Genomic DNA, 27662 nt, shown 5'->3' on the forward strand with positions numbered 1-27662 from the left:
CCATACAGTTTCCACCCACAACAGATAAAAAATAAAATGATTCAGTCATACTATCATAATCCAAGAGGAGACAATGAGGTTCATCTTGATCCAATTTAAAACCTTATGCAGTCGATTGGTTTCATCTGTTGAATATGAAATGTAGCTTTGGATTTATGGAGTGAAATCCCACATGCAGTGTAATATTGCTCTTCGTTCTCCAACATCACAATTTTATTAAAAGTGCAGATGTTATTATTTTGTAATTTTAGATTGTTTTATGTTTTATTAATTTTTTTGTTGGCATATTATTACTCAATAAAAATGTGCAGTTGCAAAAGAACTTCCAGGTCAAATCTGGAGGATACAAGATTGTTATCTGTCAATATATCATCTAAGACAAGACAAGATTCAGGAAAAGACAAAAACTGCAAATGGTGGAAATCTGAAATTACCAGAGAAAAAGAGTTAACATCTCAGGTTACTGATGTTTCATCAGATTTGGCTTTTTTTGCAGATGCTGGAAATTTAAATGAAATTTCTATTTTTGAATAATGCTTTGAAAGGTTTATGTAATTAACAGAAGCATCAACATCTGTATCTGCAATCTACATTTATTGGCAAACATATTTTAGAAACCATCAGATCTACTTGATTTTCAATTGTTCAACTTTGTAAAAAATGGTCAGCATATCAAGAAATTATAGGCCAGTGTCCCCCACAGCAGTGATTGAAAAGCTATTGGAGAGGATCCAGAAAATCAAGATCCATGGGATCCATCGTGACTTGTTGATTTGGATTCAGAACCGTCTTACTCATATCAGGGTTATGGTTGATGAGGATGCTAATCTGGCTGGAGGTCTGTGACCAGTAGTCCTGCTGCAATACTGTTGTTTGTGATATAAACTTGGATGTAAATGGGTTAGCTATGGGCCTGTCCCATTTCGGCAAATTTTTAGGCGACTGCCAGCGACTGTCAATAGACAATAGACAATAGGTGCAGGAGTAGGCCATTCGGCCCTTTGAGCCAGCACTGCCATTCAATGTGATCATGGCTGATCATCCACAATCAGTACCCCGTTCCTGCCGTCTCCCCATATCCCCTGACTCTGCTATCTTTAAGAGCCCTATCAAGCTTTCTCTTGCAAGTATACAGTGAACCGGCCTCCACCGCCCTCTGAGGCAGAGAATTCCACAGACTCAAAAGTGTTTCCTCATCTCCGTTCTAAATGCCTTACCCCATATTATTAAACTATGGCCCCTGGTTCTGGACTCCCCCAACATCGGGAACATGTTTCCTACCTCTAGCGTGTCCAAACCCTTAATAATCTTATATGTTTCAATAAGCTCCCCTCCCATCCTAAATTCCAGAGTATACAAGTCCAGCCGCTCCATTCTCTTAGCATATGACAGTCCCGCCATCCTGGGAATTAGCCTTGTAAACCTACGCTGCACTCCCTCAATAGCAAGAACGGCCTTCCTCAAATTAGGGGACCAAAACTGCACACAATACTCTAGGTGTGGTCTCACTAGGGCCCTATACAACTGCAGAAGTACCTATTTGTTCCTATACTCAACTCCTCTTGTTATGAAGGCCAACATGCCATTCACTTTCTTCACTCCCTTCACTACATGCTTACTTTCATTGACTGATGAACAAGGACCCCCCAGATCCCATTGTACTTCTCCTTTTCTCAACTTTACACCATTTAAATAATAATCTGACTTCCTGTTTTTGCTACCAAAGTGGATAACCTCACATTTATCCACATTAAACTGCATTTGCCATGCATCTGCCCACTCACCGAACCTGTCCAAGTCACCCTGCATTCTCATAGCACCCTGCCCTCAGTTCACACTGCCACCCAGCTCCTGTCACCTGCAAATGTGCTAATGTTACTTTGAATCCCTTCATCTAAATCATTAATGTATATTGTAAATAGCTGCGATCCCAGCACCGAGCCTTGCGATACCCCACTAGTCACTGCCTGCCATTCTGAACGGGGCCCATTATTCTCTACTCTTTGTTTCCTGTCTGCCAACCAATTTTCTATCCATGTCAGCACTCTACCCCCAATATCATGTGCTCTAATTTTACCCACTAATCTCCTATATGGGACCTTATCAAATGCTTTCTGAAAGTACAGGTACACTACATCCACTGGCATTAATCAAGCATGATTTCCCCTTCATAAATCCATGCTGACTTGGACCGATCCTGTTACTGCTACCCAAATGTGCTGCTATTTCATCGTTTATGATTGACTCCAGCAACATCCCCACCACCGATGTCAGGCTAACTGGTCTATAATTCCCTGTTTTCTCTCTCCTGCCCTCCAATCCAGAGGAACTGATCCTGAATCGATAGAACATTGGGAAATGAACACCAATGCATCCGCGATTTCTAGAGCCACTTCCTTAAGTACCCTGGGATGCAAACCATCAGGCCCTGGGGATTTATCAGCCTTCAGTTCCATCAGTCTACCCAACACCATTTCAAGCCTAATGTGGATTTGCTTCAGTTCCTCCGCACCCCAGATCCTCTCGCCACTAGTGCATCAGGAAGATTGTTTGTGTCAGATTGTTTGTGTCACTAGTATATCAGGAAGATTGTTTAATGAAGTTGCCGGCAGTCACCTGGAAAACCGGCAACTGGAACAGCGACTGAGATTGGAACACACACACTTCGCTTCCTTCACCAGCACATTATGCAGGCGGGGGGCAGGGCAAAGTGAAATTCACACGGTGCAAAGTCAACATGATACAGACACAGACCGCGATGAACAGGAAGGTTGGCGCTGCAATTAAGACGGCTGTGCACAGTGTACGGTAAGTCCTTTAAAAGAGAAGGGGAGAGGGGGGAGAGGAGTGGAGACAACTTTAAGAAGCCAGAGATACATGACTGTGAAGCTTGGCAGACATTTAACATTACCGGTTGGTTATCTTTGGTTCTGAAAACTACTGCCTACGTTTTGTTTCCCCAATGAGCCAATGAAATTCACCGGTCAGCACCGGCTACAACCTACACAAACCTACGAGAACCTTCGACCTCCTGGCAAATCACTAGGACCTCCTGGAAACCCACCTATGGCACAAGAATTCTCACTACTCTCCATGGCAGCTTCATTCTGGTCGTTGAAATGTTGAAAAATTTGCGGCGGCCATAATGAGACAGCGACTAGTTCCCAGAATGCAGGAACTCCTCACGACCATGAAGGCGACTACCCGCGAACATGTGGCGACCATGTGGCGACCGCATAATCTCCTGCAGTCGCCTAAAAAGTCGCTTAAGTGGGACAGGCTCATTAGTACATTTTCAGATGACACCAAGATTGCTGGAGTCTCAGACTCAGGAAGGCTGTCAAAGTATACAGTGGGATACAGATCAGCTACAGTGATGGGTGGAGAAATAGCAGGTGGAGTTTAATCCAAACAGGTGTGAATTGCTACAATTTGGGAGGTCGAATGTAATAGGAATGGGTAAATTAATAGTAATATCCTTAACAGCATTGTTGTACAGAGGGATCCTGTGGTCCGTCCACAACTCATTCAAAGTAGCAACATAAGTTGATAGAATGGTAAAGTAAGTGTATGGTATGCTTATATGTTAGAAAAAGATCATCCCTTGTTCTTCTAATCTGCAAGGAATAAATATTCTCTCTCAACAGATGCTACTTAACTTGCTGAGTATTTCCTGCATTTTCTATTTTAATATAATTGTTCAGTGGAGGCAACTGTTTGGAGATTGGGGCAAGGATAGAAACATAGAAACATAGAAAATAAGTGCAGGAGTAGGCCATTCGGCCCTTCGAGCCTGCACCGCCATTCAATATGATCATGGCTGATCATCCAACTCAGTATCCTGTACCTGCCTTCTCTCCATACCCCCTGATACATTTAGCCAGAAGGGCCACATCTAACTCCCTCTTAAATATAGCCAATGAACTGGCCTCAACTACCTTCTGTGGCAGAGAATTCCAGAGATTCACCACTCTCTGTGTGAAAAATGTTTTTCTCATCTCGGTCCTAAAAGATTTCCTCCTTATCCTTAAACTGTGATCCCTTGTTCTGGACTTCCCCAACAAAGAATTTTATAAGTTTCTATAAGATCCCCCCCTCAATCTTCTAAATTCTAGCGAGTACAAACCGAGTCTATCCAGTCTTTCTTCATATGAAAATCCTGACATCTCAGGAATGGTGAACCTTCTCTGTACTCCCTCTATGGCAAGAATGTATTTCCTCAGATTAGGAGACCAAAACTGTACGCAATACTATGTTAAATACCTTATATGATACCTTGTTAGAGTAAATTACTTTTCATGCCTGTGTTTAATTTCTGATATGCTCTCATTTGCCAGCAATTTCAGACTGACAGAATGGATATGCAATGACAAACATTTCCTTGATAAAAAATAAAAGCTCAAGCAGAAATGTAAAGATGAAAATTACACGAGGTGAAAAAACATTGCGAAAAATTAACATGGTGGCGTGTTAACTTAAATAATTAATTTTAATGTTATTCTAATTTAATGTGATTCTTAGTGGTTTCATACCACTGATATCTTAAAATATTTGTGTTATAATTGATTGTCATGTAGATCTATACTTACTGTTCAGGATGTTAAGGAACTCATTCTATACAATAAAAAAAATAACCAACCTTTTTTGTTTTGGTTGTCTTTTGATAGGTGTCTGATAAAGGCTTCTTTTTTTCCTTAATTGCTGCTTTAGAGAAGAGTTCCTCAAATTTTTCAGCATCTTGGATGCTAGGTTCTTCCAATGATTCCCAAATTGTTGACACTTCAACATTTCTACAATAATAAAGTAAATTATTATTTACAAGTCACTGGACCTATAGTAGCTAACCAATAAGATAGAGGCATTGCAAGTGAACATTTTGCAAGTGTAAACATTTGCAAGTGTTGTAGCTGGAAACATAAAACCAACAAAATCTTAAACTACAACACAAACCTTTACCTAAACTTATATTTAGTTGCATTCAGAAAGATGTTTGGCTTGATTTAAACTTTAATCTCAATAAATTATTTAAATCAGTGGGCCAACTGAAAAAAACTACAATCTGAAACATGCAAGCACAGACATTAATTGATATCATATTGGTAAAGATATCATATTTGTAAAGATACATTAGCATGTACCATATACACCCAAAACAGGCAATCACGTTTGTTTTGCATGTGCAAAGAATACCTGTTTCACACTAAACTGTAAGGATGCTTAAGGAACAATTAGATAAACATATGAACAGATAGGGAATAGAGGAGACAGGCATAAGGATACATAGCATGTGCTCAAAGATGGGATTAGTTTGATTGGCAGCATGTTCAACATAGACATGGTGGGCCTTAGGTGCGTTTCACTGCTGTACTATTGTAAGTCCTATGTAATAAAGAGGGCACACTTCCACTCCTCTCCATCTGATGTCCATCCTCACCCTTGTTTACCCAAAGACTTTTGTTGGTTTTGAAGTGGCCCAGTCTTATGTATGTTTTGCTGGTAGATTTGCCACTTTCTCAAGATAAATTCATGATCGCAATTGGTTTCTGAATGGCGGTACACACAGAGATAACAGATAAAAGGAGAATTTGGTATTGGGATCGTCTTTGAGCAATATCAAGCCTTATTCTAGCACATTACACATATCAAAATCCTACATAGACCTACATCCATATATTCCATTTCCAAATGAAAATTAGGCACATAATATCATGATCACTAAGTTGATCAGAAAAATAGTTGGTAAAATAAATATTAGCCCTAACTCTTTCCTGCTATGCTCCATAGATTTGCAACAGAGGTATCTCAACTCTGGGTCTACTATAAACCCACTGACTACCATGGCTATCTGGACTACATTTCTTCCCACCCTGCTTCCTGTAAGGACTCCATCCCCTACTCCCAATTCCTCCATCTACGCCGCATCTGCACCCAGGATGAGGTGTTCCAAACCAGGGCATCGGAGATGTCCTCATTCTTCAGGGAATGGGGGTTCCCCTCTTCTACTATAGATGAGGCTCTCACCAGGGTCTCTTCTATACCCCGTAACTCTGCTCTCACTCCCCATCCCCCCACTCGTAACAAGGGCAGAGTCCCCCTTGTCCTCACCTTCCACCCTACCAGCCGTCACATACAACAAATAATCCTCCGACATTTTCGCCACCTCCAATGGGATCCCACCACTGGCCACATCTTCCCATCTCCTCCCGTCTGCTTTCTGCAGAGACCACTCCCTCCGTAACTCTCAGGTCAATTTGTCCTTTCCCACCCAAACCACCCCCTCCCCTGGTACTTTCCCTTGCAACCGCAGGAAATGCTGCACTTGTCCCTTTACTTCCCCCCTTGACTCCTTTCAAGGACCCAAGCAGTCTTTCCAGGTGTGGTGGAGGTTCACTTGCACGTCCTACAACCTCATCTATTGCATCCGCTGCTCTAGGCATCAGCTGCTCTACATGAGTGAGACCAAGCTTAGGCTTGGCAATCGCTTCGCCCAACACCTCCGCTCGGTTCGCAATAACCAACCTGATCTCCTGGTGGCACAGCACCTCAACTCCCCCTCCTATTCCGAATCCGACCTTTCTGTCCTGGGCCTCCTCCATGGCCGGAGTGAGGCCCACAGTAAATTGAAGGAGCAGCACCTCATATTTCGCTTGGGCAGTTTACACCCCAGCGGTATGAACATTGACTTCTCCAATTTCAGGTAGTCTCTGCTTTCTCCTCCCCTTCCCAGCTCTTCCTCAGAAAAGGAAGGTGATGTTTCGGATCAAGACCCTTCTTCAGACAGAGTCAGGGGAAAGGGCCCTACTAAGTATCACATGTTGCCCATTTAAGAGGCTTTGAGAGAAGCTATTTCTGAGAGATGAAAATCAATCATGTATATAGTGTACATATTCAGGCATCCAATTATATTTTACTAGTTTTCTACTCATTCTATTGGTTGATGCACTTTTATAGCCTATATAAATAAAGTTTAATATCAAGATTCATTTTAATTAATAAAAAAACATCCACCTGGCATTGATTGAAAACAGTGATTTACAGTAATTTGGCCATTGTAAATTGCTAAAGAAATTTGAAAAGTTGAATGTGTTGGATAACAAAAACACTGGGCTTCAGACTTGAAAAACTACCCAATTGTGAATATATTAATTAGCCTATTTGCCTTCCCATTATATGTGAATATGGAATGTTAAAATAAATGTATGTCTGTGTTTAAATATCAAAACAAGCTTTTATTTTCAATACCTGGAATCCTTTAGCTGAATTCTTGTCCAATATAAGGGCTTCATTGGAAGACGAGGTTCAACTATAGGTTTCCTTGCATCACTGTCTTTAGTCGAGCTGAAGTTTGTGGAATTTGGATTTCCAAATGGGAATGGTGGAAGTGGAGGCCCGGAGCCAGGAAGCGGAGGTGGAGGGGGAGGTCCAGAGCCAGGGAGCGGAGGTGGAGGTGGAGGTATAGAGCCAGGGAGTGGAGGTGGAGGTGGAGGTGGAGGTACAGAGCCGGAGGTGGAGGTGGAGGTGGAGGTACAGAGCCTGGGAGCGGGGGTGGAGGTGGAGGTGGAGGTCCAGAGCCTGGGAGCGGAGGTGGAGGTGGAGGTGGAGGTACAGAGCCTGGGAGCGGAGGTGGAGGAGGAGGTGCAGCCCCAGGGAGAGGAGGTGGAATGGGAGGTGCAGAGCCAGGGAGTGGTGTCGTCAAACATTGAGCGTGGTCTGACAATGGGACTGATGATGGAGATAGAGCAGGCTGAGTTTCTGAGACTTGTGAAGTTGAGGTTTGTGAAGACCATGAAGATTCATCATTTGTCGTCTTTTGGGATTGAGTTGACTGGCCATTCAAGTTCAAGGATGCAAGACTCAGCTTCCCTGGGATACTTAGGTTACTTCTGGATGTTCTGCTGTCTTCTTGGTTCAGATGCATGAATGTTTCTCTATCAGTCTGAATGCAAACATTGCGAAATGTCTTTGGCACAAGATCATCAACAGTGGAAACAGAAACATCTCTTGTTTCAGATTTTCCCTCTCTTGTTTTATTTTCCAAGTTATTTTTCAGTTGTGCAATGGTTTCTTCAAACTCGGATATTGCTTCAGCATGTTCCCCACGGATATGGAAAAGTTTAAACTCAAATTCTTGCTGTTAGGAAACAGAATATAAATTAATGCTATTGTACACTTATGCAACATATAATTATGCTTTTGACTTAATTTGAGATTGCTTGCTTAATTTTTACAAGCAGTTTGACATTCTATTTGAATAAACATATTTCCTTCCTGTGCCACTTTACTGTCTAAATTTGGTCTATGCACAAGTTTTGCCCATGCTGAGTCAAAGCAAGTTTCCCGGAATTAATCATTCATAAAAATAAACCACAGGTCGTATTGGTATTACTTTGACAATAAACTGCAGATCTGTGGCAAAAAAGGAGAGCTGTTGTCAGCAGACTGAGCAGCAACTGTGGAGGGACATGGACAGTTGACGTTTTGGGTTGAGACCCTTTACTTGGTCTGAAAGAGTGGAAGGGAAAAAATGGGCAGGATGGTGGGATTCTGCTGGGGAGTGGATGCTTGGCTAATAAGAGTCAGGCATGGGTAGAGGGAGGAAGGGTGGAGAGAGCAACAGAGAGTGAAGGAGCTAGGGAGACAACAAAGGACTGCAGATTGTGTATTCACCAAGAAAAGAAAGAGTTGTGGCGGTCCCTGGGGGGGTAGGCCACTCCTTGGATCATCCCCCTCGCCGATTGAGGGACAGGGGCGTAGGTCTGCCACGGGGTTTACCGGTCGACTCCCCAGGGGTAGAGATAAGAGTGTCGGTGTGTGTTCTTGAACTGTTGGAATTAAAAAGCTTCTTTTGAATCCGCCTGGCGTCCGGTCTTTTCCTGACCTTGACCAGGCCACTACACTGGTGACCCCGACTTCGTTCATCACACGTCGTGATGGATAATAACGCTGTTGCGCTGAAGCTCCCAACACTATGGACTGAAGAACCCGAAACCTGGTTCCAGCAGGCAGAGGCCCAGTTTGCTGTGCGAGGTATCACGCAGGATGAGACTAAGTACCTTTACGTGGTTGGCTCGCTTGACCAACTGACCGCGAGGCGGGTTAAGCCTTTCCTCAGGGCCCCCCCGGTAGCAAACAAATATACTGGCCTTAAAGCATTTCTCATCAGGAGGTTTGGCCTGGGTGATGCCCAGCGGGCAGCTCGCATTTTCAGAATGGACGGCCTGGGCGACCGCCAGCCGTCTGCCCTCCTGGAAGACATGCTCACCCTAATGGGGGACCATGAGCCGTGCTTTCTGTTTAAATATGCCTACCTGCAGCAGCTGCCTCCTGCCGTCAGCGGCTGCGATCATGCGTCCGCTTTTCAACCTGATTGCTGGTCATCGCAGGGAGGTTGATTGGTCCGTGGAAGCAACAGCGGCATTTGAGAGGGCTAAGCAGGCACTGGCTGAGGCCACAATGCTCGTCCACCCACGAGAGGATGCCACGACCGCCTTGACGGTGGATGCTTCGGAGATTGCGGTTGGGGCAGTGTTGGAGCAGCTCATTGAGGGTTGCTGGCGGCCACTTGCCTTCTTCAGCAGGCATCTCAGTGGACCACAGCGTCGTTACAGCGCCTTCGACCGTGAGCTCCTTGCCCTGTATCTCGCCGTACGCCATTTCCGCTATTTTCTGGAGGGGAGACCATTTACTGCATTCACGGACCACAAGCCACTAACCTTCGCGTTCACCAAGGTATCAGACCCGTGGTCTGCCCGGCAGCAGAGGCAGTTGGCGTATGTGTCCGAGTACACCACCTCCATCCAGTTGGTTGAGGGCAAATTTAACAGGGTGGCCGATGCCTTATCAAGACCTGCAGTCCACGCGGTTCTCCAAGTCGGTGAGGGGATCAACTATTCCGACCTGGCAGCTGCTCAGCTGGTCGACGAGGAGATGGCTGCCTATCGTACAGCAGTTTCGGGCCTGCAGTTGGAGGACGTTGTCTGTGGTCCTGGGGGTACCACGCTGTTGTGCGATGTCTCCTCTGGAGTTCCGCGACCCATCGTCCCGATCGCCTGGCGGCGCAGGGTGTTTGAGGTGCTCCATGGCCTTGCGCATCCCTCCATCAGGGCAACAACGGCCCTGGTAGCCTCCCGCTTTATGTGGCACGGGCTGCGGAAGGAGGTTGGACATTGGGCGCGCACTTGCATCCCATGCCAGACCGCCAAGGTGCAACGACACGTGCACGCGCCATTGCAGGAGTTCCCCATTCCTCATAAACGTTTCGACCACATTCACGTGGACATCGTGGGGCCGCTGCCGTCGTCCCAGGGCATGACGTATATATTTACCGTTGTGGACCGCTTCACGCGGTGGCCTGAAGCCATTCCGCTACAGAATTCCACCACAACTACCTGTGCTCGAGCATTGTTGGCGCACTGGATCGCCCGGTTCGGGGTTCCACTGGACATAACATCCGACCGGGGGCCTCAGTTCACGTCAGAGCTGTGGTCGGCCATGGCATGCCTCCTGGGTGTTCGTCTGCACCACACGACAGCGTACCACCCGCAGTCGAACGGCCTAGTGGAACGGTTTCACCGACAGCTTAAGGGTGCCCTAAGGGTGCGGCTCACTGACCCAGACTGGGTAGACGCTCTACCGTGGGTTTTGCTGGGAATACGCACTGCACCCAAGGAGGACTTGGCCTCCTCCTCCGCTGAGTTGGTGTATGGGTCTCCGTTAATGGTGCCTGGGGAGTTCGTCCCGCCGGCACGTGGCTAGGTGGAGCAGCCTTCAGAAGCTCTGCAACGTCTTCGGCAGACGGTGGGCAAGCTGGCGCCGGTGCCCACTTCTCGTCATGGGTCCTTCCGTCCGCACGTTCCCTCTGCTCTGGAGGACTGCCAGTTTGTTTTTCTGCGCAGGGATGCACATCGGACACCTCTACAGCGGCCGTACGAAGGTCCCTTCCGGGTCTTGGAACAGGGCTCGTCGACGTTCGTCCTGGACATGGGGGGTCGGCGGGAGACTGTTTCAGTTGCGCGGTTGAAGCCAGCACATATCGATATCGATCGGCCGGCGCTGGTAGCGCTGCCCCGTAAGCGAGGGCGACCTCTGTCTAGGGTACCTCCTCCTTTGGTTACTTCGTACCCCGCACTTGTTAATCAGGCGCCTGTTCCGGGTCCGAGCGTAGTGTGCACCCGGTCTGGCCGTCGTGTACGCCGTCCTGTCCGTTTCGTACCTCGGGTACTTGGGGGGGGGGGGTCCTGTGGCGGTCCCTGGGGGGTAGGCCACTCCTTGGATCATCCCCCTCGACGATTGAGGGACAGGGGCGTAGGTCTGCCACGGGGTTTACCGGTCGACTCCCCAGGGGTAGAGATAAGAGTGTCGGTGTGTGTTCTTGAACTGTGGTAATTAAAAAGCTTCTTTTGAATCCGCCTGGCGTCCGGTCTTTTCCTGACCTTGACCAGGCCACTACAGAGTGGAACATAATAAGGACGGGGGAAGATGATGGGGGGGGGGGGTGTTGCAGAAACAGGATAATAGGGGCTGAGGGTTATCGTGGGAAGAACAGAGAGTGTGCAAAAACCAGAGGAAATTGAAGGAGATAGAAAAGGTTGAGGGGATATGGGTCAGGTGTAGATTATCCATGTAGAGTATGAGGTGCTGTTTCTGATTTTGATTGTGGCCTCACCCTGGCAGTGGAGAGGTCCATGGACAGAGGGTTCAGTGTGGGAATGGGAAGGAGAATTAAGGTGTCCTACAGTATTACTACAACTGCCATAGCACCAGAATGGGAAGAGATAACCACAGGAAGAAAATTCAGAGAGAATTGTTTTGTTGCAAAACTCCAAAGATGGTCTTGGTCTGCCGCAGCCCATATTGGGATCAAGTATAGTTTCATACAACAACCTAAAGCTGGAGAAATCAGTTTTGCCACAATTTAAATTCAGCAAAGTGATCAAAGGTCATGCAAGTGAGATCCCTCTTCACTTAGTTGTCAAGTTAGTATTAGCTCTATGGAAAAACAATCCTGCTAGTCCAATTGCCTCCCCTTTCCCGATAACCATATGAATTCTTTCCTTTCAAAGACCTATATAGCTCTCTTTTGAAAGCCTTTATTTTATTTGCATCCATTAACATCCTTAGCCGTGCACGTATACATTCCCTGTTCAACAAACTAATTTCTTCCTGTCACTTTTGGTTCTTTTGCCAATGACCTTCATTCTGCAATCCTCACTTCTTCACTTCTCCATCAACTATCTTTTAACCTTCATGCTTTTAAATACCATCATCCAATACTCTTGCAAATTACTCTTTTCCAAGGTAAACAATACAAGCTTTTACGGTCTCTCTGTAAACTGAAGTCTCTCAGCCCTGGAATCATTTTGACATATTTGTTCTGCATTCTATCCAAAGCCTTCACATCCTTTCTAAAATGTAGAGTCCATTCCTGGATACAACATGCCAGTTGTGATGAAACCAATGGTTTATAACAATTTATAATGACTTATTTGTATCTGTACTCTATGCGTCAATTTATAAAATCCAAGATATTTTCTTATCGATTTTTTAGTCTTGTCCTGCCCTTTCAATGAATTACGCATGTACAGCATTTCCACAAACCTCCATGCTCTTGTACTGCATTCAGAATTTTACCTTTTAGTTTATATTGCTTCTTCATCCCATCCAAATGTAATATTGGATATTTTATTTGCCTCCTACCTGCCCATTCCACAAATCTTTCTCTATCTCCTTGAAGGCTATTACTATATTTATTACCAATCACTGCACCTCACAGTTTTGTGTCAGTTACAAATCGGTAAACAGTGCCTATGCCATCAAATCTAAATCATTAACATATATTTAGAAAGACAGTGGTGCTTGTACTTCTGCAACCACAGAAATATCTTTCTATTCCTCAAACTGCATAATTCTTAATTATTATTACTCTCTTGATTGTTCTTCACCTTGACCGACCTATGGTGCCATGGTCATGTCTCTTTGCTGCAGTTGTCGAAGGTATTCATCAGTATCCAGGACTGATCGCACATCAAGATGTCCTCAGGGATCTCATTAAGTACTTATCTGCTACTTTTTTTATTGCTTCTCTGGTGCCAGCCATTCCCACACATCCTAATTAAACTGTAGGATGACCATGACGAAAAATGCTATGCACGAAAGAATCTGGTCTGTGAATGGTCTGAGGTGGCATCAGCTGTTGCCAAGTTCTAAAACTCACAGCTCAAGCCATTCCATCTGATGATATTTCCTATGCCTGCCATTGCCCAAGATATGGAATGCATCCTGGAATTCCGACATTGGGTGGGGCAGATATTCTACAGGATTGAGGTGTTTTAATCACATCTTCTAAACTCACCAGGCCTTGGGTTCATGAAGAAACAAGGAACTGCAGATACTGGGTTTATACAATAAACCAGCGGTAGAGTTACTGCCTTACAGTGCCAGAGACCCGGGTTTGATCATGACTACAGCTGCTGTCTGTACGGAGTTTGTACGTTCTTCCTGCGACTGTGTTTGTTTTAGACAATAGACAATAGAAAATAGGCGCAGGAGTAGGCCATTCGGCCCTTCGAACCAGCACCCCCATTCAATGTGATCATGGCTGATCATCCCCAATCAGTACCCCATTCCTGCCTTCTCCCCATATCCCCTGACACCGCTATCTTTAAGAGCCCTATCTAGCTCTCTCTTGAAAGTATCCAGAAAAATGGCCTCCACCGCCCTCTGAGGCAGAGAATTCCACAGACTCACAACTCTCTGTGAGAAAAAATGTTTCCACGTCTCCGTTCAAAATGGCCTACCCCTTATCCTTAAACTGTGGCCCCTGGTTCTGGACTCCCCCAACATCGGGAACATTTTTCCTGCCTCTAGCGTGTCCAAACCCTTAATAATCTTATATGTTTCAATAAGATACCCTCTCATCCTTCTAAACTCCAGAGTATACAAGCCCAGCCGCTCCATTCTCTCCACATATGACAGTCCTGCCATCCCGGGAATTAACCTTGTAAACCTACGTTGCACTCCCTCAATAGCAAGAATGTCCTTCCTCAAATTAGGGGACCAAAACTGCACACAATGCTCCATTCAGGTGTGGTCTCACTAGGGCCCTATACAACTGCAGAAGGACATCTTTGTTCCTGTACTCAACTCCTCTTGTTATGAAGGCCAACATGCCATTCGCTTTCTTCACTGCCTGCTGTACCTGCATGCTTACTTTCATTGACTGATGAACAAGGACCCCCCAGATCCCGTTGTTCTTCCCCTTTTCCCAACTTGACACCATTTAGATAGTAATCTGCCTTCCTGTTTTTGCTACCAAAGTGGATAACCTCACATTTATCCACATTAAACTGCATCTGCCGTGCACCTGCCCACTCGCCCAACCTGTCCAAGTCACCTTGCATTTTCATAGCATCCTCCTCACAGTTCATAGTGCCACCCAGCTTTGTGTCATCCAAAAATTTGCTAATGTTGCTTTGAATCCCTTCATCTAATTCATTGATGTATATTGTAAATAGCTGCGATCTCAGCACCGAGTCTTGTGGTATCCTACTAGGCACTGCCTGCCATTCTGAAACTGACCCGTTAATCCCTACTCTTTGTTTCCTGTCTGCCAACCAATTTTCTATCCATGTCACCACTCTACCCCCAATACCATGTGCCCTAATTTTGCCCACTAATCTCCTGTGTGGGGCCTTATGAAATGCTTTCTGAATGTCCAGGTACACTACATTCACTGGCTCCCCTTTGTCCATTTTCCTAGTTACATCCTCAAAAAATTCCAGAAAATTAGTCAAGCATGATTTCCCCTTCGTAAGTCCATGCTGACTCAGACCGATCCTGTTACTGCTATCCAAATGTTTGGCTATTTCATCTTTTATAATTGACTCCAGCATCTTCCCCACCACTGATGTCAGGCTAACAGGTCTATAATTCCCTGTTTTCTCTCTCCCGCCTTTCTTAAAAAGTGGGATAACATTAGCTACCCTCCAATCCACAGGAACTGATCCTGAATCCATAGAACATTGGAAAATTATCACCAATGCATCCACAATTTCTAGAGCCACTTCCTGAGGAACCCTGGGATGCAGACCATCAGGCCCTGGGGATATATCAGCCTTCAGTCCCATCAGTCTATCCAACACCATTTCCTGCCTAATGTGGATTTCCTTCAATTCTTCCGTCACCCCAGATCCTCTGGCCACTAGTATATCAGGAAGATTGTTTGTGTACTCCTAAGTGAAGACGGATCCAAAGTACCTGTTCAACTCATCTGCCATTTCCTTGTTAAATTCATAATAAATTCACCTTTTTCAGTCTTCAAGGGTCCAACTTTAATCTTAACTAATTTTTTCCTCTTCACATACCTAAAGAATTTTTTACTATCCTCCTATATATTCTTGGCTAGCTTACCTTCGTACCTCATCTTTTCTCCCCGTATTGCCTTTTTACTTATCTTCTGTTGGTCTTCATAACATTACCCAAATCCTCCTGCTTCCCACTCATCTTTGCTATATTGTACTTCTCTTTTATTTTTTATACTGTCCCTGACGTCCCTTGTCAGCCACGGTCGCCCCTTACTCCCCTTGGAATCTATCTTCCTCTTTACAATGAACTGATCCTGCACCATTTGTATTATTCCCAGAAATACCTGCCATTGTTGTTCCACTGTCATCCCTGCTAGGATATCTTTCCAGTCAACTTTGGCCAGCTCCTCCCTCATGGCTCCAGTCCCCTTTATTCACCTGTAACACCGACACCTCCGATTTACCCTTCTCCCTCTCCAATTGTAGATTAAACTTGACCATATTATGGTCACTACCTCCTAATGGCTCCTTAACCTCAAGCTCCTTTATCAAATCTGGTTCAATAAATCCAGAATTGCCTTCTCCCTGGTAGGCTCCAAAACAAGCTGCTCTTAGAATCCATCACGGAGGCACTCCACAAACTCCCTTTCTTGGGGTCCAGTACCAACCTGATTTTCCCAGTTTACCTGCATGTTGAAATCTCCCATAACAACCATAGCATTATCTTTACTCCATGCCAATTTTAACTCCTGATTCAACGCACCCTATATCCGGGCGACTGTTTGGGGGCCTGTATATGTCCCATTAGGGTCTTTTTCACCGGTATCCTCCCACACTCTAAAGGCGTACAGATTTGTAGGTTAATTGGCTTCTGTAAATTGTAAATTAGACCTAGGGTGTAGGATAGTTCTAGTGTACGGGGTACATAGATACATAGACAATAGATGCAGGAGTTGGCCATTCGACTCTTCGATCATCCACAATCAGTACCCCATTCCTGCCTTCTCCCCATACCCCTTGAATCAGCTAGCCCCAAGAACTCCATCTAACTCTCTTTTGAATACATCTAATGAATTCCTTGTACATTTTACTTGTTACATCCTCAAAAAATTACAGAAGATTTGTCAAGCATGATTTTCCCTTCGTAAATCCATGCTGACTTGGACTAATCCTGTAACTGCTATCCAAATGCGCCGCTATTACATCTTTGATAATCGACTACAGCATCTTCCCCACCACCGATGTCAGGCTAACTGGTCTATAATTCCCAGCTTTCTCTCTCCCTCTTTTCTTGAAAAGTGGGATAACATTAGCTACCTACAGGAACTGATCCAGAATCTATAGAAATTGGAAAATGATTATGGGGCGATTGCTGGTTGGCGCAGACCCAGTGGGCAGAAGCACTCGTTTCCATGCTGTAACTCTAAAGTCTAAATTAAACATGTATAGGTGACCTTTTCGGGTGCGGAACCTTCTTCAGACTGATTAGTTTCTTGTGGTTCTTTTGAACACTGGGGCTAAATTCTCTTGTTCCATTTAATCTCATCGTCATTTGTCTGCATATTTTGTGACGGGTTGTGTGGGGGAGGGGGGTGGTGTGTGGGGGAGGGGGTGTGTGGGGGGGGGGGGTGGGGGGGGGGGATGGGGGGTGTGAGGTGGGGGGGGGGGGGGGGGGGGGGGGTGGGGGGGGGGGGGGGGGGGGGGGGGGGGGGGGGGGGGGGGGGGGGGGGGGGGGGGAGGGGGGGGGGGGGGGGGGGTGGGGTGGGGGGGGGGGGAGGGGGTGTGGGGGGGAGGGGGGTGTGTGGTGGGTGTGTGTGGGGGGGTGTGGGGGGAGGGGGTGTGTGGGGGAGGGGGTGGTTGGGTGGGTGGGGGGGTGTGTGGGGAGGGGGGGTGTGTGGGGTAGGGGGGTGTGGGGGTGTGGGGGGGGGGGTGTGGGGGAGGGGGGGGGTGTGTGGAGGAGGGGGTGTGGGTGGAGGTTGGGGGGGGGTGTGTGGGGAGGGGGTGTGTGGGGAGGGGGGGGGTGTGTGGGGGAGGGGGGGTGTGTGGGGGAGGGGGGGTGTGGGGGAGGGGGAGTGTTGGGGGGAGGGGAGTGGTGGGGGGAGGGGGTGTGGGGGAGGGGGGGTGTGGGGGTGAGGGGGGGTTGTGGGGGGGAGGGGGTGTGTGGGGGAGGGGGGGGGTGTGTGGGGGAGGGGGGTTGTGTGGGGGAGGGGGGTGTGTGGGGGAGGGGGGTGTGGGGGGAGGGGGGGTGTGGGGGAGGGGGGTTGTGGGAGAGGGGGTGGCAAAAGGGGGGTGGGGGGGGGTGGGGGGGGTGGGGGAGGGGGGAGGAGGGGGGGGGTGGCGGGGGGGGGGGGGGGGAGGGGTGGGGGGGGTGAGGGTGGGGTGGGGGGGAGGGGGGTGTGGGGGGGGGTGTGTTGGGGGAGGGGGGGTGTGGGGGAGGGGGGGTGTGTGGGGAGGGGGATGTGTGGGGGAGGGGGGTGTGTGGGGGAGGGGGGGTGTGGGGGAGGGGGGGTGTGGGGAGGGGGTGGGGGGGGGGTGTGTGGGGGGGGGTGGGGGAGGGGGGTGTGGGGGAGGGGGAGTGTTGGGGGAGGGGGCGTGTTGGGGGAGGGGGGGGGGGTTGGCGGGGCGTGTTGAGGAGGGTGATGTGGGGGAGTGGGGTGTGTGGGTTCACCGGTTCCCGGCCCCGGCTCCAACAGCACTCAGCGGCTCCTGTCCCCAGCTCCAGGCTCACTCAGCGGCTCCTGTCCTCAGCGCCTGTTGCACTCACAGCCCCCGCCCGCGCAACACAGCCCACACTCCATTCCTGCAGCTTTATTACAGTTTATTACAGGGTCACAGTTTAAGGATAAAGGAGAAATCTTTTAGGACTGAGATGAGAAAAACATTTTTTACACGGAGAGTGGTGAATCTTTAGAATTCTCTGCCACAGAATATAGTTGAGACCAGTTCATTGGCTATATTTAAGAGGGAGTTAGATGTGGCCCTTGTGGCTAAAGGGATCAGGGGGTATGGAGAGAAGGCAGGTACGGGATACTGAGTTGGATGATCAGTCATGATCATATTGAATGGCGGTGCAGGCTCGAAGGGCCGAATGGCCTTCTCCTGCACCTATTTTCTATGTTTCTATGTTTCATTGTTTATTCTGGGCACCGGAGATTGACAGCGGGTGCTGGAAGGGGCGTCGCCGTCCCGGCGAATAACAGACCAATAACTTTTGTAATATTTCACCGATCTGAACAAAACATGGTGCGCTTGGAGCAGAGGAGAACGGTGAGTAAGGTGGCGAAAAAATCCGAGGGATAGAGGGTACAGTTTTTGCTCAAATTTAAAAACAACGCAAACCAGAAGAGGACAAGATGAGAGTTTTAGTAATAGTATAGAAGATATATTATATTTTTACATTCTGTTTTTTTCATACTTTTACAATGTATAAAATATAGGTGAACACTTGTACTTTTCTTTCCTGGTTTACGATCCATAATTCTTCAATTTGTTTGGCTGTTCAATTATCTTGATGTAAGATTAGTACTTGGCAGCAACCAATGCTGCAAAAAGAGAAATCTATGCCATGAAACTTCATTATATATCTTATTGCGAGCTTTTGTCCACGTCAGTTTGAAGATAACTGCACCATTGCCTGCTGCACAAACAAGGGCATTCATTTTGACAGTGATTTGCCACAACTCATGGAAGTTGGCAATGCTGATTACTCTGATCTGTAAAGGGACGGATGGCCAGCACAATGTCCTACAAACTGGTGCAAGATCACAGAAATACACTCTGCACTCACAATGTCATAATCCCATTTATTTGCCAGTCAATTTAAATTGGTGAGAAAATATCCTTCATAACAAAAGCAAATCTGCATCTAAGTGTGACACGTTGTTATTTGACCATCACAAGCATACAAAAAAAAGACTATAGTTGATTGAAATCTGAAATAAAACAAAACAGAAGATGTCGCAAATACTTATAGGTCTAACATCTTCTGTGGAGAAACAACACTTCTGTGCTAATATTATTGCTTGCTTTTAGATAAACTGTTTCGTGACCAAAGTGATTGACATCCCAGAGGACACGTATTTGATATGAACCATAGCTTCGCTTAAATTTGACTAGCATGTTATAGATAAAGAGCATGGAAGTGGGTTTAATTGGATGACGTCAACAAAGAGTTTCAAGAGGCTCAATGGAATGAGGTTATTCCAATGTGTTGGATCATTCTTTGACATTTATTAAGAAATTGTTACTCATGACTATTTCTCTGTTCAATTGTTTGAGAAAGTGAACCCTTATTTTGAAGAGCTCACAAACAGAACAAGCCCTATGAAATCAGCATGCTCATTTAAATTACAAGGTAATTTTAAATGCACATCAAAATAATTTGTTACCATGATAAAGATTTATTTTTCACAAAATTCTAAGTTGACTCAATATTATTTCTGTGCTGTGCACATTGTGGGGAGGCAAAAATTAAGTCTCCAAACATTGTAGGTATTTGAAGTAAAACTTTTGTTTAGACATCAAAACCATTCACACACAGGCTTCAGCAGTAATCCTCGTGACAGCAATTACATCTCCGAGAGATTCAATTGAACTCAGAGTTCAATTTCAAACAAAAAAACAAAACAGTGAAACTGTAGAATGATCTCTTGGTCATTTAAATAATATTTAATTGGTAGCTTGGATCATTAAAAGCGTAATTTAAAAAAATGTGGGACAAGAGACATGATGATGAATAAACACATTGCGCCACTGCGTGGCAACTTGCAGATCTACAGCTATATCCATTATAAATTGGTCAGGTCATTGAGGTGGCACTAAATTACACTTTGCAGATTGCTTATAGGGAGAGGGAAAACTTGACTACATTCCTGCACTCCATCCATTCTCGAAACACTTAATTGCCGGAGGCACAGAGCAGTTTCCTGATGGTCATAATAGCCAGCATTAGAATGGACAGAAAATAAAAACGATGAGGGAAAAATGTTCGATGAGATGCACAATTTATTCCAGTTGATGCACAAATAAGTACAATCTTACATAATGAAGAAGCATTGTCACAGAGTTAATTATTTACTCTGTGTCAAAGTTTGAGAAGGAAAGTGAAATAGCAAAATAAAGTAATCATAGCAAATTATTTAGCTGATTATTCACACTGTTAAGTATATGTTGTACTGCCAAGCAGGATGGAAAATCACCTGAACCAATAACCCAGTTAAAGATCATATTATCAGTTATTTTAAGATGTCAACATATTAAGTAAGGAGGTGGAAATTGTTCCAAAGCCAAAAAAATATTGTATTTAATTTTTATTTGAAGTATTTCAATGAGGGGAAATTGTATCCACTTGAATGAGAGTTGGTTGACAGATAAAAATATATAATTTGGAGCAAAAATGAACTGCTGGAAGAGGTCATCGGGTCATTTGTGGAATCAAAGGAATGGTCGACATTTTGGGCCAAAATCCTGCATCAGGGACAGAATCACCAGCCATCTCTTTGTCTTCACCGATGCTGCTTGACCAGTTGAGTTCTTCCAGCAGTTTGTCTTTGCTCTAGACTCCAGCATCTGCAGTCTCTTGTCTCTCCAACTAGGTAAATCCCAAAACAAACAGCAGGTTGCAGATGAGAAATGTTGTTCATTTCAGTGATGTGTTAAATGACAATAGACAATAGGTGCTGGAGTAGGCCATTCGGCCCTTGGAGCCAGCACCGCCATTCAATGTGACCATGGCTGATCATCCCCAATCAGTATCCCGTTCCTGCCTTCTCCCCATATCCTCTGACTCCACTATCTTTAAGAGCCCAATCTAGCTCTCTCTTGAAAGTATCCAGAGAACCGCCCTTTGAGGCAGAGAATTCCACAGACTAAATATTCTCTGTGAGAAAAAGTGTTTCCTCGTCTCCGTTCTAAATGGCTTACCCCTTATTCTTAAATGCCCAAAGAGATTAACAAGATGGCTCTTGATAGAGCCGAAATAGAAATATTAATGGCCATTCTTCTGCATTGTATAATTCTATGAAAGAGAAAGAAATATGCATTTAGCACTTAGCGAAAACACTGTTGAAGGAGAGAACAGAATGTTTAATGTCTACTTTTAAACTTCTTGCAATAAAAATGATGTTTGCTATTTTGCCCTCAGTTATTTGTGGCTATTTCAGATAAGTGAAAAACTGGAGATTCAATGAACAATACACTTTCCATTGGCAAATTTGATAGGGCTGATTATAAAAGAGTTGACAGTGCCACGCAACAATGTGGAGTTACTATAACTCTTCTTTGGAGAACCAAACAACAGGATTAAATGTTATGGCTCTGCTGTGCTCCTGTCTTATTTTTCATACAGTGTATTCCTGGTATGTTGTTAATACCAGACACTATTCATGATGTTTCTGGCTAAGGATGATTTTATAGAGGTTTATAAAATCATGAGGGGCATAGATATGCCATGGTGTTTTCCATAGGGAATTAGTTCTATCTCAAAGGTGAAAGATTTAAAAGGAACCCGAGGGTTAACTTTTCACACACAGGACACTGCTAATATGGAACAACATAATAATGGTGTTTTAGAGGAAGATACAATTATGATATTTAAAAGATACTTCGATAAGTACATGGATAGGAAAGGTTTGGAAGGATGTAGATCAGATATAGGTTAGTGGGACTAGCTTGGTTAGTCAACTGGGTTGGCATAGACGGGTTGGACTAAAGGGCCCGTTTCCATATCGTGGAGCTCAATGACTCCATGACACACAGTCCACATGCTATTTCTGGTGCCACTCAAACTTTCTATGTCACTTTGGTTCCATCTACACTGTTGTAGATGCCTTATGCAGCAGAAGAGTCCGTGCGTGGTTACCAGACCTCAGCCAACAGATCATGAAGCATCTGTCCTGGTGGCCTTCTTATAGCTTGCTCCTATCAAAGTCCTTTTCAAGTATTTTAAATGTCTTTCAAATCAAATATATTTAAAAAATGTTTGAAAGTTTGTAAACATGTAAAAATATCAAAAGTAATACATTTACTTTGAAATACCTAACAAAGAAAATACCACAATTAAGCTTGGTGACCTCCTTCAAATAATCCTAAATGTATCCAACATCTCAGTTTATGTCTGTATTAAGCTCCAGATTCCATGCCAAGTACAGCAGAAGAGCATGAGGTCAAGCGCACCGGCATCTGACCTTCAGATCATTGCTGGATTACATGGTATAATGTAAAGGCACAAAATTCAAGAAGACAGCCTGAGGCTTGTAGTTGACTAATAGTTCTCTCCTGAGCCAGCAGCTGAAAAATAACATATTCTAACCTTATGAGAATTGGTATCTGGGCAAGTGAACTTGGCAGGATGTTTTTATTTAACCACTGGCACGGTTCTGCTCTAGCTGCTTCAATGTGGTGTGTTCTTCGGAGGAAGAGCCTTTATTAAAACATTGTTTCAGAGAGTAAATACCTTGTAGCATGCATTCACATCATTTCAATTTCTTCCAAATCACACTTGCACTTCCATTATAATTCCATACAAGGGATTTCTGAATGGCAATCCCATTTCTGGAACTCCGCCCTTTCTCCATGGGTGATGCAAAAATATTTCAATGGTCTCATAGGCTCTCACAGTGTCAGAAACATATACACCTTCATTAGAATGGAAGGAAAATCATGGAGCGGCATGTGGCATGGCGGTAGAGTTGCTGCCTTACAGCGCCAGAGACCCAGGTTCCACCCTGACTACGAGTGCTGGCTGTGCAGAGTTCGTATGTTCACCCTGTGATCACATGGGTTTTTTCCAGGCACTCCGGTTTCCTCCCACATTCCAAAGACATGTAGGTTTGTGGGTTAATTGACTTCTGTAAAAATTGGCCCGAGTGTGTCAGATAGAACTAGTGTACGGGTGATCACTGGGTTGTGTGGACTCACAGGGCTGATATGCCCATTTACGTGCAGTATCGCTAAACGAGACAAAAGGAAAAAAAGCTGCTGAAGCTCTTCCAACTTCCAATAATTGGAGTTTAAAATCTTGTTGGTAAGCTTCACATCAAATCACTTCTTCTAGTTTCAACAGCTTTTAGCAATAAAGAACACAAAGTGCTGGAGTAAATCAGCAGGTCAGGCTGTATCTCTGGAGAACTTGGAGAGGTGACATTTCTGGTTGGGACCATTCGTCAGAATTCTGCTGTCAGCAATAGTTGAGTATTACATAAATAACATTACAGGCCTAACCTCCAGTATATCAATACAATACAGCTCATACATAATTGAATGACTTTCATAGCAAATTTACAGGCAGGTCACAGATAAATTGAATAACTGACATGAAAAGTGGAAAATTGTGCATACACATCGCCAACCCTAGAAAATACAGTACAAGATAAAATTATACTGAAACAAAAAGTGGAAGTACTCAGCCCGCATCTGTGGGAAGGTAAACAGAGTTAATGTTTCAGGTCAAGGGCTCCTTGTTCGAACCTTAACCCTTGCCTCTGATCAGAAAAGGTTAATTCTGTTTCTCTTTCCACAGAAGTGGCTTGATCTACATTTCCAAATGTTTCTGTTTCAGAGATTCAGCATCTGCTGTTTCTTTTATTTTCACAAAGTTATACTGAAATTATTTTAAGGTTCCAGCAGTTGTTTTAATATACACAGAGACTAGTCAGTAGATATTGAGATAATTTGACAGCATTAATAGTAAAGAGGATTTAAATCTACCACTTTTTAAAATTTGAGATAAAATGTGTTGATGAAAATTCAAAACTGAGCTTAAAGCTCGTATTTGTTTATGGAGAGGAAAAAATGGTATTTAAATTGCGTAATGCTCCAGTTAAGATTGTTACCATTCTGAATTGGCTATTAAAGCTGGATAAATTGTTAATCTCAAAAAACAGAACAAAATGGCAAGTATTTATGAGATCGTGTCAGAGAGTTATAGAGTCAAATAGCATGAAAACCTATTGGTACAACTTCTCCATGCCGACCATACCAGCAGGTCAGATTTATTCAAATCTGGACTATATTCCTCTGAACTTACCTATCTACCTACTGATCTCCCCACCATTGAAAAGATTGACAGGAACGCTGCCTCAAGAATGCAGCTAATATCATCTGAGACCCATACCATTGTGGCCACTTTCTCATCTCACTGCTATCACTGGGAGGAAGTTACAGGAAGCATGAGAAGCATTTCCGTCCATGTTCAAGAAAGAGCCTCTTCTCATCAACCATCAGATTCTTGAGCAACCCTACGTAGCCTGAACCACAACTCTAATAGACCACTATGGACTTTGTATTGCTACGGTTGCTCTACTTACATTACTTGTTGTACCATCATGGTCTAGTTTACATAGAATAACTGATAATTGATTGCAAATTTGTTACTGTTGTTGTTAGTTCCGCAGCAATTAAGGTTTATTGCTTTGGTTCATACCCAGTGCATATGATAAATAAACACTCTTGACTCTTCATGATATGAAAATAGGTGCAAGGGCATCTTGTGATGAGGACTGAGGACATTGCACTTTGGACTTTATTGCAAAGGGGTTGGAGTTTAAGAATGTTTACCTTTTGTTGCAATTGTACAAGGTTTTGGCGGGGCCACACCTAGAATACTATGCACAATTTTGATTCCCTTCCCAAAAAAATTATCTAGTAACATTGAAGGATTCACTTGGGAGGAGAGGGTTAAGCTCCCAAAGGAGGATTGAAAATTTGCGTCCATATACCTGGGAGTTTAGAAGAATCATGTGTGAGCTCATTCAGATATACAAGACCCTAACTGGGCTTGATAGGGTAGATGTTGAGATGTTTTCACTAGTACGAAGGTCATGAAGACGTGGACGTAGCAAAAATAAGTTGGTCATTTAAATTGAGGAGCATCGATTTTTTTCTCTCTCAGAGGGTGGTGAATCTCTAGAAGGTGCAGGCCAGATCACTAATTATATTTAAAGTAGAAATAAATAAATATTTGAAAGATTGAAAAACTGATGATTCAACCTCAGCGCAGACTGGTGTTAACTGGGCCAAGAACAACCTTGTACCCCTGAAAACAAATTTAACCTGCAAAATTGGCTGATTTTTAACTGGCACCTAGAGACGTTAAATTTAAACTGGTAATAATTGAATCATTTATTGCCGAAATATCTAATTTCTCAAATAATTTGCACTTAACTTACTTCAACCAATATTGGTGCCACATTTTAAGAAATACTAAAATGCCACACGTTTAGTTTCTGTTATAACAAATCTCATTAAGTTGTGATAGTTACTTCCTAATGTCTAAACATCACCATTAGCCTTCCTATTGGCAAGAGTTACCTGTGGCATACCTGTTGAAATACCCTTTGAATAAATCAAGCACTGCTTAACAAATGGACTTTTGTGCAATACAAGCTCATTTCTTAATTCAAGATCAGGCACTAAAGACTCATATCACATTCAAATAGTTTGCCCCAATCAGGCCACTGGTTGTATGGCATTTCTGGCCCAAAGGTTAGCCAACAATATGTAAACACCTACAATCTCATGTGACAGTTGCTCTTACTATTGAGATCAGCTTGTTTGTCGGAGTACATTATGGATTCAAAATATGATTAATTTATTATAATTTTGCAGAAGTATGAATTATTAAATTCTATATGTTGTTCATAAATTTTCATTGATTAACTGGACATTGTCCTCACATTAGTAAAAGTATATTGTTACCAAAAATACCTTTTCATTTCTTACTCTAATCATAGACCGGAAGAATCAAGGGCGTACTGGTGGAAAGATAAAACTAAAAAAATGTTAGGTATTTTTTATAGCAATTCTATGTTTGGTGTTAATAACCAAATCATTTTGTTTCCAAAATGTTTGCATGCAAGAACAACTTGCAGACTATTCTAATCCTAATGATCTAGTAAAATAACCTCATTGTTTTTAACTACAGGGTTCTATCTTCCTCATGTTGCTAGGTGATTTTCAAGTTAATAATACAATGCATTGTTCACACATCAGCATTTTCTTTGAAAAGTTTAGTCTTCCAATTATCGTACAAATTGATCTCTCCTTCAGTCTTGCTCCTGATGAAAAAATAAACCTTCAGTACTATCTCCAAAATTTTCTGCTAACGCGACAAAATAAGATTATCTATTTTTCCCTGACATATGCAAAGGGACAAAAGATGATTTAAAATTTAATGAGTGCCATCACCTTCTACAAATGATTACTGAGAAGTTACCTGCAATTGGAATTTAAAACGTGCATTTTCAAAGAATAAGTGTAATAAAATTCCCTAAATATCACCAGATTGCTGTTGTAACTCGTGTGACAAGTACCTACGCAGAACCTACTGGAAAATCATTAGTTGCCAGAGATTCTGACTCGTTTGTAAACAGCAATTTTTTTCTACCTTTATTGAGCCACTTAGGCTGAATGTGTCAACTCCACTGGCTCAGTTGGGCTAGTATACTTTTTGGAGCAAGTGAATGAATTAGGCTCAGGTCATGGAATCACTGTTAGGAGTTCACTGTAAATTTCTAAAATGAAATAAACTATTTTCTTTTCACCAAGTGCAAGAGTCCAGAGTCAATGCCCAAAAAAACAGACTTTTCTTTCTTCAGTATTTAAGGATGATACATTATACAATTATTTCGAAAGGCCTTCTTCAAATGCAAGTAAGAACAATAGAAAGCATTAATCATTTGTTAGATAGGTTTTAGTCAAACAATTAATCTTTTATTATCAGTCTGGAGGAGGATCCTAATCGGAAACATCATCTGTCCATGTCCCGCCACAGATGCTGCCTGACCCATTGAGTTCCTCCAACAGTCTGTTTTTTGGCTCAAAATTTTAGCATCTGCAACTGTCTCCAACTATCATTTGTTCCCTTCTTGTTGTTATTAAGTTATATAATACCTGACAAAGGCGAAATGAAAGTGGATAACTTATGGATAAAATAATAAAGGTTGTGAAGCCTTAAGGGACTGTCCCACTAATGCGACTTTTCAACGACTGTCTTCGACCTTCAAGCTTGTGGGCACGCCTGAAAAACCTCGAGCTGGATCGACCGTCAGCGATGAAACCGCGAGCTGGATCGACCATCTGCGCACACACACACACACACACACACACACACACACACACACACACACACACACACACACACACACACACACACACACACACACACACACACACACACACACACACACACACACACACACACACACACACACACACACACACACACACACACACACACACACCACACACATCGCAAGGGTGGGGGCCGGGGGAAAGCGGGGGGAGCGCTGTCTGAAATTCACACCCACGATGAACAGGAAGGTAAAAGACAGTTACTGTAAGTCCTTTAGAGAGCGCGGAGGG

The 27662-nt window shown here is 44.1% G+C and overlaps 1 protein-coding gene across 1 annotated transcript in view; it reads right to left on the reverse strand.

Annotated features, from left to right (window-relative positions):
* fmn1 (formin 1) overlaps positions 1–27662 on the reverse strand; it is a 314864-nt gene that overhangs the window by 180640 nt on the left and 106562 nt on the right. Inside the window, 3 exon segments of the mRNA XM_055640724.1 lie at positions 4640–4790; positions 7243–7498; positions 7501–8131. Coding sequence (XP_055496699.1) covers positions 4640–4790; positions 7243–7498; positions 7501–8131 — 1038 coding nt within the window.

The sequence above is a fragment of the Leucoraja erinacea genome, chromosome 9 (assembly GCF_028641065.1).
Source record: "Leucoraja erinacea ecotype New England chromosome 9, Leri_hhj_1, whole genome shotgun sequence".
NCBI classification, from domain to species: Eukaryota; Metazoa; Chordata; class Chondrichthyes; order Rajiformes; family Rajidae; genus Leucoraja; species Leucoraja erinaceus.